Below are 14,546 nucleotides of genomic sequence, written 5' to 3' on the forward strand. Positions count from 1 at the left end.
CCCAGCACCAGGACACCTGAGCCCAGAGTCCCAGCACCCAGCACCAGGACACCTGGCCCAGAGTCCCCCACCCACCCAGCACCCAGTACCAGGACACCTGGCCCAGGGTCTCCCCCCCAGCACCAGGACACCTGAGCCCAGAGTCCCAGCACCCAGCACCAGGACACCTGGCCCAGAGTCCCCCACCCACCCAGCACCCAGTACCAGGACACCTGGCCCAGGGTCCCCCCCCCCCCCAGCACCAGGACACCTGAGCCCAGAGTCCCCACCCACCCAGCACCAAGTACCAGGACACCTGGCCCAGAGTCCCCCACCCACCCAGCACCAGGACACCTGAGCCTGGAGTCCCCCCCCACCAGCACCAGGACACCTGGCCCAGGGTCCCCCCCCAACCCAGCACCAGGACACCTGGCCCAGGGTCCCCCCCCACAGCACCCAGTACCCAGGACACCTGGCCCAGGGTCCCCCCCCCCCAGCACCAGGACACCTGAGCCCAGGGTCCCCCCACCCACCCAGCACCAGGACACCTGGCCCAGAGTCCCCCCCCAGCACCCAGGACACCTGGCCCAGGGTCCCCCCCCCAACCCAGCACCAGGACACCTGGCCCAGGGTCCCCCCCCCAGCACCAGGACACCTGAGCCCAGGGTCCCCCCACCCACCCAGCACCAGGACACCTGGCCCAGAGTCCCCCCCCCCAACCCAGCACCAGGACACCTGGCCCAGGGTCCCCCCCCCAACCCAGCACCAGGACACCTGGCCCAGGGTCCCCCCCCCAGCACCAGGACACCTGAGCCCAGGGTCCCCCCACCCACCCAGCACCAGGACACCTGGCCCAGAGTCCCCCACCCACCCAGCACCCAGTACCAGGACACCTGGCCCAGGGTCCCCCCCCCAGCACCAGGACACCTGAGCCCAGAGTCCCCACCCACCCAGCACCAAGTACCAGGACACCTGGCCCAGAGTCACCCACCCACCCAGCACCAGGACACCTGAGCCTGGAGTCCCCCCCCACCAGCACCAGGACACCTGGCCCAGGGTCCCCCCCCAACCCAGCACCAGGACACCTGGCCCAGGGTCCCCCCCCACAGCACCCAGTACCCAGGACACCTGGCCCAGGGTCCCCCCCCCCAGCACCAGGACACCTGAGCCCAGGGTCCCCCCACCCACCCAGCACCAGGACACCTGGCCCAGAGTCCCCCCCCAGCACCCAGGACACCTGGCCCAGGGTCCCCCCCCAACCCAGCACCAGGACACCTGGCCCAGGGTCCCCCCACCCACCCAGTACCCAGGACACCTGGCCCAGGGTCCCCCCCCAGCACCAGGACACCTGGCCCAGGGTCCCCCACCCACCCAGCACCCAGTACCAGGACACCTGAGCCTGGAATCCACCCAGCACCCAGTACCCAGGACACCTGAGCCCAGAGTCCCAGCACCCAGTACCCAGGACACCTGGCCCAGGGTCCCCCACCCACCCAGCTCCCAGTACCAGGACACCTGGCCCAGGGTCCCCCACCCACCCAGCACCAGGACACCTGGCCCAGGGTCCCCCCCAGCACCCAGGACACCTGAGCCCAGAGTCCCCCCAGCACCCAGGACACCTGAGCCTGGAGTCCCCCCCAGAACCCAGGACTCCTGAGCCCAGGGTCCCCCCCAGCACCAGGACTCCTGAGCCCAGAGTCCCCTCCCCAGCACCCAGGACACCTGAGCCCAGAGTCCCCTCACAAGCCCAGCACCCAGGACACCTAAGAAGAGCCCCCTCGCCCCCCACAGCTCCCTCCGACTCAGGGGGCTTTGCTTTGTCTCTGTGGCTGTGCAGAAGCTCGGTCCATCTGAGGGGAGACAATGGAGGTGAGAGGTGAGAGGTGGGAGGTGGCTGCCCCGCCTGCTGGGCGGGCCGCGGCAATAACACTGGGGCAGCCGGTCTGTAACCGCCCCCTCCCCCTCCCCCTCCCCCACCGTGCAGGCTGGAGGTGCCTTCCTGCCCCCCACCCCCAGCTGGTGGGACTCCCACGGCTGCTGGCCCAGTCTGTGTCATTCTCACTTGGACACTGGTCCATCTGAGACCCTCACTTCAGTCACAGCCACGAAGACCCTTTTGCCAAGCCGTCACGATTTTGGGGGGCCAACTCCCCACACCCCAGCCCCCAGTCCTGCCTGGGCCCCCGTGCCTTGGGCTCCGGGAAAGAGGCTGCATTCTGGGAAAGCGTTCACAGGAATCAGGACCCTGGAGGGTGACAGGGATGGACAGCCCGGCCAGGGTCTGAGCGGGAGGCCAGCCGCGCAGCCCGGGGAAGGCGGGTCACACAGCGCCCTGGACAGAGCGCCGCTGCCCGGCCAGGCAAGCCTGGCGCTGGCCAGCACGGCAGGAATGAGGTCCCCGCCCCCAACTCCCCACCCTCGCCTCCCTCTGGGACAAAGGGTGAAATTCCGCCCAGGGGTTTACAGCCCACGACCTCAGGGCAGAAGGGATTCCCCCTGGCAGCCCTCTGCAGTGGGCTGGATCCACAAGCGAGGGAGGGGTCCCGGCAGGGACCTGGGGGAGGGTAGGCCTGGTGAGGCTGGGCTGCGGGCCTGGGGGGCAGCGGGGAGGGCATGGCCTGGCCTCTCCCCCCACACACCGGAGCTCCAGGAAGACCCGGATGCTAGGGGGGGAGAGACCGGCGCCGCCCGACTGGGCTTAGGGCTGGAGACCCCAGACTCGGGGGAAGGCCCTGGCTGCACGGCTGACTGCTGCCCCCTGCCACCCCAGACACTGCCTCTCCAACACGTATCCTGGGTTCTAACTGTGTAGCAGGAAATTGTACAGTAGCCTTGTCCCAAATACCAAAGAATACATTGTATACTAAAAAGTGGGCCCGCTCTTTGCTTTGTAAAGAAGTTTCTCTTTTCAGTGCTGTGGCCTAGCCCTTAAAGCTGCCTCCTGCAGTGCCAGTGCCGGCATCCCATATGGGTGCCCCTTCAAGTCCCGGCTGCTCCAGTTCCGATCCAGCTCTCTGCTATGGCCTGGGAAAGCAGTGGAAGATGATCCAAGTCCCTGGGCCCCTGCGCCCGTGGGGGAGACCCGGAGGAAGCTCCTGGCTTCGGATCGGTGCCGCTCCGGCCGTTGTGGCCAGTTGGAGAGTGAACCAGCAGATGGAAGACCTCTCTCTCTCTCTCTCTCTCTCTCTCTCTCTCTCTCTGTGTGTGTGTGTGTAACTCTTTCAAATGAATAAATAAATCTTAAAAAAAAAAATTGTAGCATGGCAGGTAAAGCCAGTTCCTGCAGCACGGGCATCCCATGAGGACACTGGTTCGAGTCCTGGCTCCTCCTCCGATCCAGCTCCCTTCTAACATCCCTGGGGAAGCAGCAGACGGTCGCCCAAGTCCTTGGGCCCCTGCACCCACACAGGAGACCTGGATGGAGCTCCCGGGCCATGGCAGCCATCTGGGCAGGAAACTAGTGGATACAAGATCTCTCTGGTCTCTCTGTAACTCTTTCAAAACAAATAAACCAATCTTTAAAACACAATGTTTACTTATGTATTTCATTTTACTTGAAAGAGACAGAGAAAAATCTTCCATCTGCTGCCTGCTGGGATCTGGGGGCTCCAGCCTGGTCCCCGTGAGGGCGCAGGATCTGCTTCCTTGGACTGTGTTAGGAGCGGCTGGAGCAGCAGAGCTGGGACTCGCTGGGGTGGGGGCACAGGAGACAGCGTAAGCACTGGACCAAATGCTGCTCCAAGTAACATCTCTCTTTTCTGTAATGCTATGCATTTCGTATATTCGAAGGGCAGAGCGATAGAGGTGGAGGAGGGGGAGAGAGAGAGAGAGGCAGGTAGGTCTGCCACGCTCTGGTTCACTCCCCAGATGGCTACGACACCTGAGGCTGGGCCAGGTGGAGCCCAGGAGCCGGGACTCCATCCGGGCCTCCCACTTCGGGCCAGGGCCGCCTTCTGCTGCGTCCCCAGGCCGTCAGCAGGGAGCTGGATCGGACGTGGAGCAGCCGGCACTGGCACAGATGCGGGATGTGAGCCCACTTCCAGAGAGCCTGCCCTCACCTAGCTCTTTAAAACCTGAAATTGCCTCGCACCAGCGAAGTCAGGTGACCTGGGAGCAGCTCCAGGAAGCAGAGGGCCAGGGCTGCGGAGAGTGGACCTGGGGGCTGGCCGGGGCTGGCGGGGCTGGCGGGGTGGGCAGGGCCTCCAGGGAGGAGGCCAGAAAACTGGGTCTCAGACAAAGCAGCTGCTGCCCCGGTTCTGGGAACAAAGGCCAAGGCTTCCGGGCAGCCCTGGAGTGCTCAGGGGCTCTGGGAGGGCCAGCAGGGGGCAGGAATTCCGCCCTACCCGCCATTGTTTGTGCAGCCTCCTGGCCTCATGTCCTGCACGTAGCCACTGGCTCCCTGCAGGCCTCCAGGGGCGGCTGGGACACTCCAGGCCCCTGCTCGCTGCTGCCCCTGCCAGCGGCTCCTCTGGCCTCCGCCTTCTGTCCAAGGCCCTCTGCGCAGCCTTGGGCACCCCGGGCTCCATCCACCCCTGCCTGTGGCCTCTCCTGTGTCAGCCCAGGTGCCGTCCCCAGCACAGAGCCACACGGGAGCCCCTGCCCCGGTCACTCACATCCCCCAGTGTTCCCTGGAGACTCACTGGTGCCCACACTTTCCCCCAAAGAGCAGCCCCATCTCCAGGAGCAGTCAGTCGGCCCTGGCTAACCGCGAATCCCCCTCCCGTCCCTGTGAGGTCCCGTCATTGGAGCCCCTGTGTCTGTGTCTCCACGGCATGGCCGTGGCGTCCTCGGGCCCCTCGGTTACTGCAGGAAAGGCTGTGGAAGCCGTGGGTTCTCGTCTTCACGCAAGAAAGAATTCAGGCGTGAGACAGAGAGCGGAGTGCTGAGGCTTTACTGGGGACAGGGCACCCGTCAGAACACTGGGGACAGACAGCGCGCGCGCCCAGTCGCTGGGACCGGGGGAGAGTGAGGTTCCGTGGTTGAGTGAACACACCTGGGCAGCCCAGGCGGGCGGGCGGCTCAGCAGAGAGGCAGAGGGCTCCCGAGGTGCTTAAGGAAGTCTGTTTACCCACCTCCCCTCTCCTCCAGGACAAAGGACAAAGGAGAACCCTGGTGGAAGGGTTTGTTGGGTGAAAACTAGCAAATTCCTCACCAGATTTGCTGGGGCCAGGCAAGGCAGAGGGACTTCCCTTGGGGCGTCTGAGAAGGTTTTATTGCCCCGTGTTATCAGGTCAGGTAACCCCTGTGGTCCTGAGAGAGGAGTCTCCTGGGGGAAGGGCTGGGAGTCCGAGCAGGGTCCGAGCAGGGCTTCGAAGTGCAAGGTGCTGGTCTCCAGGCTGTCCCTACACACAGAGGCTGCCTAACACCGCCACACTGTCCCGGGCCAGAGCCTCCCGGTGCATGGTATGCATGGCCCTGTTCCTGTCGATGGCCTGTGACCCCAGGGTTAAGCAGTGGCTCTGCTCTTCCAGGCACCACTTCGTGTCCCCAGCGGCAGGGTGCAAAGGCCCAGCCCGCCCTGCCCCCCGCTGGTCAGACCTGCTGACTGGCTGAGGACGCCTGTTCAGAGCCTTCGTAGACTTCGCACAGGTTTTACTGATTTATTTGAAAGGCTGAGTGACACAGAGAAATCTTCCATCCGCTGCTTCACTCCCCAGATACCTGCCACAGCCTGGGCCAGGCGGGAGCCCAATCCCGGTCTCCCGCGTGCGAGGCAGGGCCCCCGGGGACCTGGGCTGTCACACAGGGCTGATGGCAGTGGCATGGAGTGAGGGGACGCCACAGCCCAGGTCGGCGTGCCTGGGGCACACCCCGCTTCCTGCTCACCCACCACGCGGCGCCCATGCCCGGATGGAGCTCCCGGGCCCCTGCTCTGGCCCATCCTCACTCCACCCCTGCCACTTTCAAATAAATAAAATACAACTGAAACAGCAGAAAGCGAGCGCTTTCCGGGTGTACCTGCTGGCGGGGATGGGGGAACCCGTTCTCTTAGCCGAGGAAGAATCCTGAAGGCAGAGGCGTGGCCGGCCAGGCAGCAGCAGAAGGGGCAGGCAGCCCAGGGGAGGAACGGGTGGACCCGCGCCCGCCACCCACCCAGGGAAGCCAATGCCGTGCGGCTACACAGGGACCGCAGCTCATCTGCACCCAGACTGCGGACTGTGCGGCGCTCCTCCCTCCTCAGCCACAGGTGAGGGGTGCAGGAGTGACGAAGGAGGCATCCGCCCCAGGTGAGGGGTCCAAGAGTGATGGAGGAGGCACCCGCCCCAGGGGAGGGGTGCAGGAGTGATGGAGGGGGCATCCGCCCCAGGGGAGGGGTGCAGGAGTGATGGAGGAGGCATCCGCCCCAGGGGAGGGGTGCAGGAGTGACAGAGGGGGCACCCGCCCCAGGGGAGGGGTGCAGGAGTGATGGAGGAGGCATCCGCCCCAGGGGAGGGGTGCAGGAGTGACAGAGGGGGCACCCGCCCCAGGGGAGGGGTGTAGGAGTGACAGAGGGGGCATCCGCCCCAGGGGAGGGGTGCAGGAGTGACGGAGGGGGCACCCGCCCCAGGTTCCCCGGCTCAGCGCTGTCCCGCGGGGAGCCCACGCAACCCCGGGCACAGGACGGCCTCCTGTCCAGTACTGGGCCTGGGCGGGATCCCGCGGGGTAAAACTCGGGGCGCTTCCCCGACTCCTGGCCCTCCCCAGGCCGCGCTCGCACGCATGCGCCGACGCCTAACTTCCACCCCGACTCCACGGCACCTGGGCGCGCGCGCGGCCTGCGGCCCTCGTCTGGGTCGTGGGGGGTCCCAGCGCCGTCCCCAGCAGGGGTGCGGCAGGAACGTGCGCGTCTGAGCGCGCACCCTAGCCCCCGAGCCCTGCCCGGGGTCCCCGCTACGCCGCGCCGCCCCCGGGGTCCCGTGGCCCGCCCGGAGTCACGTGGCCCGCCCCGGCCTCCGCAGCCTCCGCCCGCCTGTCCGGCGCCCGCGTACGTGCGTGTGTGCGCGTGCGCGGAGCGCCCGTAGCCCCCACCACCACCACCGTGCGCGCCCCGCCCCCGGGGCACCGCCCTGCGTGCGCGCGCCCGGCACGCGCGCCCGGCCGGTCTTATAGGGGCCGTAGCCGGCAGCGGGCACGGCGCTCGGTGGACGGCGGACGGCGGGGACATGGCGGCTGTGCTGTTCGCGCTGCTGGCGCTCGCGCTGCTGCGCGCCGGGGGCGCCTCTGCGGCAGGTGGGCGCCGCTCGGGGGCTGCGGGCGGGGGCTACGAGCCGGGGCGGGGGGGCTACGAGCCGCCGCCGCCCCGGGGGTCCCGGCCCGGGCCCTCGTCGGGAGGGCGGCCACCCTGCAGAGCAGGGCCCCGGGTCTCGGGGGCCGCCGTCCCCCTCCACGGTGCACGCGGCCGGGGCTGACCCCCGCGTGGGACGCCGCTCGTGGCCCTCGGCTGCAGTCCGCGGCCGCTGCCCGGGCAGGCTGGGCCCCGGGATTATCATTCCTGCGGGGATTTGGCCGGCGGCGCGCCCGCGTTTGCGGGGTCTGCGCGGGCGTGCGGGCCCCCTCCTCCTCTGCCTGTTGGGGGTGGGTCTCCAAGGTCACCGCGAGGTCGCCCAGGCCGCTGGGGGGAGCCCCGCGTGGAGCCCCAGGGCCCGGCCGGGAGCTCCCGGGCCGCTGCTGACCCACTTCGGCGGCTTCCTCTTCCCGGTCCCCGGCCTCGACCGAGCGCGGGGGGCGCGAGGGAGCCCCAGGCGGCGCCGGGTTTCCTGCGGGGCCCCCGCGGAGCGCGCTCTGGCCCTGCCGGGCTTAGTCGACCGTACCCCGGGGCCGGGGGCCGTGCGGGATCTCAGCCCTGCGCGGAGCGGCGGTGTGCGTGGGCGCACGGTGCGTGGTGGGGTGTTGCTTCCGACTTGGCTCCCGGGCGCCTTATATGGGTGTTCGGGTCTTGCCCGTGCACGCTTCTGCTCTCTGTGCGGGGCCTGGCCGCGCTGGGTTGGCCACCTCCTGTCCCCCCGGGTCGGGGCCTGGCCAGCTCTGTTCTCCAGGCGCACAGCCGCGGGCCCCCGCGGGGGTTAGCCCAGGAGGGCCGCACTCTGGCCCGCCCCGAGCAAACGCTTAACCTCTGGCCTCCGGGGGAGGCTTGGCTGAGGGTGGGGCGGCAGAGGCGAGGCCCCCAGCGGGTGGGGCCCTTCCCTCCCGAGCGGCCCCGCCTTAGGCTGGGCTTGTTTACCGAGGCCGCGCCTGGCCCCCTGCCCGCCTGGCCGCTCTCTAGTGAAGGTGACTTGAACCTGAGTTGCAGATCACGTGGGCCGAGTGGAGCTGTGGCTTTTCTGAGACTGACCCTGGGGCTGGATGTGGCGTGGACTGGGGCGGCCAGGGGCCTCACCCCAGGGAGCTGGGCCACCAGTGTCCCCCTGACGTCCAGCTGCTCTTGTCGGAGGCTGCGTCTGTCCCTTGGGGAGCGCCAGGTGGTGCAGACCTGTGGAGGGGCGGCCGGTTCCCCACCTTGGACACCGGGGCTGGGACAGCTGCGGCCAGGCTAGTACGGCCTCTCCCGGTACCTGCAGGCGGCCGGGGTGTTCGGGGGGCACCTCGGCTTCACTTCCTGCCTGACTCAGCTCTGCCAGGGCTGTGGGATTTGCAGCTAGGGGTCCTTCTGCTGGAGGCCACCTGGGCTGGTCCAGCGGCCTCCAGGCGGGCCAGGGAGGCAGGTGCCTCGTCCCCAGGGCACCTGGGGCCGGAGCGTCAGGACCCAGGGGAGGGTGGACGGGAGCCCCTGCCCGCCCCTGTCCGCCTAGGCAGTGTCCAGGACCCTCTGTTGTGTTCAAATAAGGAAGCCGATGATGGCCCGGGTGTCCGTGCCAAGAGGGCCCTGCGCCCCTCACTGTCCCCACAGCTGCCTTGTTCGCAGAGCCCAGCGCCCGTCCCGTGACCTTAGGGGCTCAGCCCTAGCTGGACATGCGTGTGCTCCCCCTGCCCTGCCTTCCGTGGGGGCAGCCCGCTCCTGTTCTGCCGTGGGGGCCTCACGCTCTCGCCCTCTCCCCGTAGCTGGCTTTGTGCGGCCCCCACTGTCGCAGGAGGGGCGGGCGGGGGGCAGCGTGGAGCTGCACTGTGAGGCCGTGGGCCGCCCGGTCCCCGAGATCCAGTGGTGGTTTGAAGGGGACGGCCCCGGCGACGGCAGCTCCCAGCTCTGGGACGGCGCCCGGCAGGGCCGCGTGCACATCCACGCTGCCTACCGCGAGCACGCGGCCAGCACCGTGTCCATCGCCCAGCTCAGCGCCGAGGACGCGGGCACCTACGAGTGCCGGGCCAGCAACGACCCCGACCGCAACCACCTGACCCGGCCGCCCAGGGTCAAGTGGGTCCGTGCCCAGGCCAGCCTGGCGGTCCTGGAACGTGAGTGGCAGAGACCTGCCTCAGTGTCCCTCTTGTGCCATCGGCTCCCACCCAGTAGAGCCCAGGCCCTCTCCTGCCCGGTTCTGTCCCTCCCACCCACCTGAGCAGTCTCTGGCCTGGATGCGGGTGGGCCCCTCGCCCCCGTCCTGTCCGCCCATGCGTCCATCGCTCCGACCCGCTCCATCCGTGCTCCCTCCCTCCGTGGGCGCCTGTCTGGCTCTTGTCCTGGTCGGTGGGGCTGGGTCTGCTCCCTGGGTCAGCCCAGGTTCAAGGCTCTCCGGACCTCCCATGGGAACGTGCTCAGCTGACCGTGAGGCCGCTGTGTCGAGCCTGGGGTAGAGCGGGGCGGGGCGGGAGGTGTGGGCGTGCTGCAGGGCTGCTCCTAGCCTAGCCTAGCCGGGAGCTGATGCCTGGGCCACACCCCCGTGCACAAGGGCCCTCCGGAGGGCACCCTCTGAGCCAGGCCTCGGCGTGGCGGAGGGCCGACCCCTCCTCTCCTGCCCCTTGCTGACCTCTCGCCGTGGTCTCCCAGCGGGCACCGTGACGACTTCTGTGCAGAGCGGGGATTCCTGGGTGCAGCTCACCTGTACCTTGAACACCAGCGCCGCGGGCGTCACTGGGCACCGCTGGCTGAAAGGGAAGGAAGTGGTGAAGGAGGACCAGCTGCAGGGCCTGCACACCGAGCACAAGTGAGTGCGGGGGCCGGGGCCGGGGCCGCCCAGGCGGACCCTCCTCCTCCCTCCCGGGGGCTGGGGCAGGGGGCAGGGGGCCGGGTCTCAGCCCGGACCCTCCTCCTCCCTCCCGGGGGCTGGGGCAGGGGGCCGGGTCTCAGCCCGGACCCTCCTCCTCCCTCCCGGGGGCTGGGGCAGGGGGCCGGGTCTCAGCCCGGACCCTCCTCCTCCCTCCCGGGGGCTGGGGCAGGGGGCCAGGTCTCAGCCCGGACCCTCCTCCGGGGGGCAGCCCGGGGTCCTGCACGAGCCCCTCCACGGGCCCAGGCTCACAGCCGCTTGTCTTGTCGCAGCGTGACCGGGGACGACAGGTTTGGCAAGTACTCCTGCCTCTTCCTCCCCAAGGACACGGGCGAGGCCACGCTGACCGTGGACGGTGAGCGGGGGTCATGCTGGGGGCCTCGGGTGGGGCTCCTGCCGCGCCTGGGGTGCGAGGCTCCCTCTGGCTCCCCCCAGGGCCCCCCAGAATTAAGGCTGTGAAGAAGTCGGAGCACGCCAACGAGGGCGACTCGGTCACCCTGCTGTGCAAGTCGGAGTCCTTCCCCTTCGTGACCGCCTGGGTCTGGTACAAGGTGGCCGACTCCGGGGACCAGGTGAGGGCGCGGGGCAGGCCAGGGGGCGGTGGGGGGCCCACGGGGCGCCCTGTGGGGCCGGCCTCAGCCTCCCCCTGCCTCCTGCCCCCAGGTCATCCAGAACGGCTCCCAGAGCAGGTTCTTCATCAGCCACTCGGAGGCCCAGTCGGAGCTGCACATCAAGGACCTGGACCTGACCTCCGACCCCGGCGAGTACGCCTGCAACGGCACCAGCCTGCAGGGCACGGACGCGGCGGTGGTCACCCTGCGCGTGCGCAGCCGCCTGGCCGCCCTCTGGCCCTTCCTGGGCATCGTGGCCGAGGTGCTGGTGCTGGTCACCGTCATCTTCATCTACGAGAAGCGGCGGAAGCCGGATGAGGTGCTGGACGGTGAGTGACCCCCAGGGGGCGCCACGCCCGCGGCTCAGGCCCAGCCGCCCCTCAACTGCTCTGCAGGGCCTGGGTGTGCCCAGGAGAGGGAGGGGGTGGGGACGGGGAAGGGGGGGCAGCACTGACCCCTGACCCTGCCCTTCTCTTCCACGTGGCTGTGGTGCTCAGACGAGGACGCCGGTGCCGCGCCACTGTGAGTCCCGCTGTGGGGGGGGCACGCTGCAGGCTCCCTGTCCTCAGAGCTCAGCTGGGCCCTGTGGGAGTTGGGGGGGGGGGGCTTTGGCCACTCAGGGGGCCAGGCTGCAGGCCCTGTGGGGGTTGGGGGGGGCTTTGGCCACATGGGGGGCCAGGCTGCAGGCTCCCTGTCGTCAGAGCTCAGCTGGGCCCTGTGGGAGTTGGGGGGGGGCTTTGGCCACTCAGGGGGCCCAGGCTGCAGGCCCTGTGGGAGTTGGGGGGGGGGCTTTGGCCACTCAGGGGGCCCAGGCTGCAGGCCCTGTGGGGGTTGGGGGGGGCTTTGGCCACATGGGGGACCAGGCTGCAGGCTCCCTGTCGTCAGAGCTCAGCTGGGCCCTGTGTCTCCAGGAAAAGCAGCGGGCACCACGTGAATGACGACAAGGGCAAGAATGTCCGACAGAGGAACGCCAGCTGAGCCGGCCGCTCCGGGTTGGGGTGCAGCTGCGAGGAGCTGAGCCCTGCCCACCAAGGCTCCGCCCAGGGCTGGAGGCCACACCCCTACACCTGCCTGCTCCAAGGCTCCGCCCAGGGCTGAAGGCCACACCCTTACACCTGCCCTCCAGGCCCCTTGTGGGGGGGGGGACCCTGCCCTTTGAGGAAGGTCACAGGAGGCCCGGCCTCCAGCCTGTCTGGCCACGCCCTGCGCTTCCATTTTTATTCCTGGCTTCTGAGGGCACAGGACAGCTGTGGGGCCTCAGCTGCCCGCAGGGTGGCAGCCTCGTCCCCCAATAAAGACTGACCCCACCCGTGCACTGTGGCTTTGTCTGCCCCCAGCTGCCCCAGGCTGTGGGGGTTGGGGATCCCAGGCTGGGGCGGGTAGGAGGACTGTGTTGGGCCCTCTGGTCCCTGGAGGGAGGGACAGTGACCACCCTTGGAGCCCAGGCCCCCCACTCCTGCTGGGGATGGTGGGGGACTTCCTGCCAGGCTCAGACCCCTCCCCCACTCCCACACATGGGAGGAACTTCCTGCCAAGCACAGACGCCCCCCACACACGGGGTGGATTTCCTGCCCGGTGCTGGCCCCCCAACAGGCTTCCTGGACACGTGGCTGTGGCGCTCTGAGACCTGGTGCCCCCGAGTCCCCTGCAGGGGCCACCGGCTGGGCCGGGGCAAGCGTCCACTTCGGCCCTGAAGGGTACTGTGGGTCCCCAGGACCAGGGGGCCCGCCGCAGCTGCACAGATGCTGGAGGGAACTTGGGGAGCAGGGACTTGGGGTGAAGTTTGGCTGCGGTGGGGGCGGTGATGTGGGGCCTCGGGCCCTCAGCCAGCCTCTGCACCTGTCCCTTGGCTGGCCAGCCCCTCCCAAGTTCACTGGGAAGCCGGAGATCGGGTCAGACAGGGATAGGAGTTCTCCGTGTTGGAGGGATGCCACGCAGGCTGAGGGTGGATGGTGCAGTGGGCTCTGCTGCCTGGGACGCCAGCGTCCTGCGCCCTGCTGTCCTCCCAGCTCGGGCCTGGGGCTGCTCTGAGATGGGGGCTCCATTCCCAGTGTCCCCAGAGCCCTGGGCCAGGTGCGCGGCGGGGGCCCTGGAGGAACGCCAGGCTTGGCTGGCTGAGGTTCTGCTTGGAAATCCAGACCCAAGCGGCCAGCGCGGCCGCCGAGGCCCCGCGCTTCCTCCTGGCAACCACCAGAGGGCGCCGCGCACACACCGAGCAGGCGCGGACCCGACAGGGAGCCCTGTGCGTCTCCCCGGCTCCCAGCACGGACTCAGACCACTCTGCCCTGTCCGGGAGCACCGGCTGCCGGATGCACCGTGGTTTGCGTCCCTCTGGCTCGCCGCCGCCTCGGGTGGGCAAGACGGGTCCCCTCCTGCGTTTGCTGGGCGAGGGGCAATCCTAGGATGCTGGCTTGGTGCGACCAGGGGTCCCACGCACAGGCAGAGAAAGGCCAGTCCAAGAGGCGACGAGGGGCATCGGACGCCCGTCCCCCGGGTACCCCAGCTGGCTGCAGTGAAGGCGCCAGAGGCACTGCGGGGCCTGCACCTGCCCCTCCGCGTGCAGCAGCCTCGGGGCGGGGGCACTGGGGTCCCTGCCGCCCACTTCCTGGCTGCAGCCTGCCTAGCCCTGGCTGTCAGGCTTCTGAGGAGTGAACCCGTCTCTGCCTGCCTGCCTTGCAAATGAAATGAAAATACCAAAACTTGAAAGTTTTTCCTCTTAATTTAAAAACCTTGTCACATGGCCATGCTGCCGGAGGGTCCGTGTTCCTCCAGGAAGCGCCTGCTGTATGCCCCCCGCACCCAGGCCCTGTCGCAGCAGCTGGCTCACTGGGTGCTCAGCAGGGGCGCCCAGTGGGCAGAGGGGCAGGGCTGGGTGTCCAGCAGACAAGGCCCATTCATGGCGGGAGTCCGGCGGGCACAGCAGCTGGCTGCCTGCCTCTCCAGGGCGCAGCCGCCCCTCCCCCAGCACCCTGCAGTGGAGGCCCTGGGGGCCTGGCACCGACATCCTGGGGACGTCCCTTAGGGCTGGAGCACACCGGGCGGTAGGAGGCCATGCCTTGGCCCCCGGCAGAGGTGAGGGGTCACCAGATGCCCGTCCCCATGCTGCACCCCCCAGACCTGGGGCACAGCAACTGAGGGAGCGAAAAGACCCAGGGAGTCCAGCGCCGGGCAAACGGCAGCCGCACCAGCCTTGTGTGGGTCACGTGTGTGCCTCGTGTGTGTGTGTGTGTGTGTGTGTGGACCAGCCGGGAGCTCCTCCGTGGGCCCCGTACCTGGCATGAGCCACGCCCCCTCGCTAAGCAGGAAAAGGGGGTGCAGCTGCTTCGCTGGCTGCCTGGCACCGGCCTTCCACACGGAAGCCCTCAGGTTCTCGGCACGGATGGGGGAGGTGAGAGCAGACCGCAGGACGAGGCCGGCCTGCTCGGGGCCCAGTGGGCAGGCAAAGTGGCCTGAGGGAGGGACCGGGCAGCCCCCAGAGACGATCGACGTGGCCCCCACCCTTCCCCTGCCCCCATCACCCCGCTGCGGGGCCCAGGACCTAGACCTCTGTCACCCACGCAAGGTGCGACGAGGCCTCAGGACTCTGCTAAGGCCACGCCCCGTCCAGAGCACCTGCTGGCCCCTGTCCTGCATGGCCTGCTCAGTGGGTGACCAGTGACAGGGCAGCACCCACCTGGCTGTGCGTCCTGCCTCTGCGGCTCCAGGCCCAGGTGTTGAACCTGCATCTGCAGCCTAAGTGGACGGGGCGGTGGCCCGGCTGGGGGCACAGGCTGTGGTGACAAGAACCTGGTGACCTCTGGGCCCCTGCTGTGGGCATGGCGCGCCCTTGAGCTGGCCATGT

General features: G+C 68.9%; 1 protein-coding gene across 2 annotated transcripts; it reads left to right on the forward strand.

Moving 5' to 3' along the window:
- The first annotated feature begins 7,049 nt into the window (after positions 1 to 7,049).
- BSG (basigin (Ok blood group)) lies at positions 7,050 to 12,018 on the forward strand. 2 transcript variants are annotated; one of them, XM_070058400.1, is made up of 8 exons: positions 7,050 to 7,188; positions 8,998 to 9,345; positions 9,878 to 10,034; positions 10,367 to 10,449; positions 10,530 to 10,666; positions 10,758 to 11,034; positions 11,203 to 11,227; positions 11,617 to 12,018. In XM_070058400.1, exons 1-8 carry the CDS (start codon positions 7,122 to 7,124, stop codon positions 11,681 to 11,683), a joined length of 1,161 nt encoding a protein of 386 aa, XP_069914501.1. In that variant the 5' UTR covers positions 7,050 to 7,121; the 3' UTR covers positions 11,684 to 12,018. The 2 variants fall into 2 exon arrangements, with proteins under 2 accessions (XP_069914501.1, NP_001075843.1); NM_001082374.2 differs by lacking the exon at positions 8,998 to 9,345 and having other exon boundaries at positions 7,109 to 7,188; positions 11,617 to 12,017.
- Positions 12,019 to 14,546: the final 2,528 nt, after the last annotated feature.

The sequence above is a fragment of the Oryctolagus cuniculus genome, chromosome 16 (assembly GCF_964237555.1).
Source record: "Oryctolagus cuniculus chromosome 16, mOryCun1.1, whole genome shotgun sequence".
Classification (NCBI taxonomy): Eukaryota; Metazoa; Chordata; class Mammalia; order Lagomorpha; family Leporidae; genus Oryctolagus; species Oryctolagus cuniculus.

Excerpts from the sequence above, each read along its gene's own strand:
- BSG (XM_070058400.1), top strand. The coding sequence starts at position 7,122 with ATGGCGGCTGTGCTGTTCGCGCTGCTGGCGCTCGCGCTGCTGCGCGCC. Across the intron at positions 7,189-8,997 it reads CGGGGGCGCCTCTGCGGCAG|CTGGCTTTGTGCGGCCCCCA; the intron begins GTGGGCGCCGCT and ends CTCTCCCCGTAG. Across the intron at positions 11,035-11,202 it reads GCCGGATGAGGTGCTGGACG|ACGAGGACGCCGGTGCCGCG; the intron begins GTGAGTGACCCC and ends TGTGGTGCTCAG.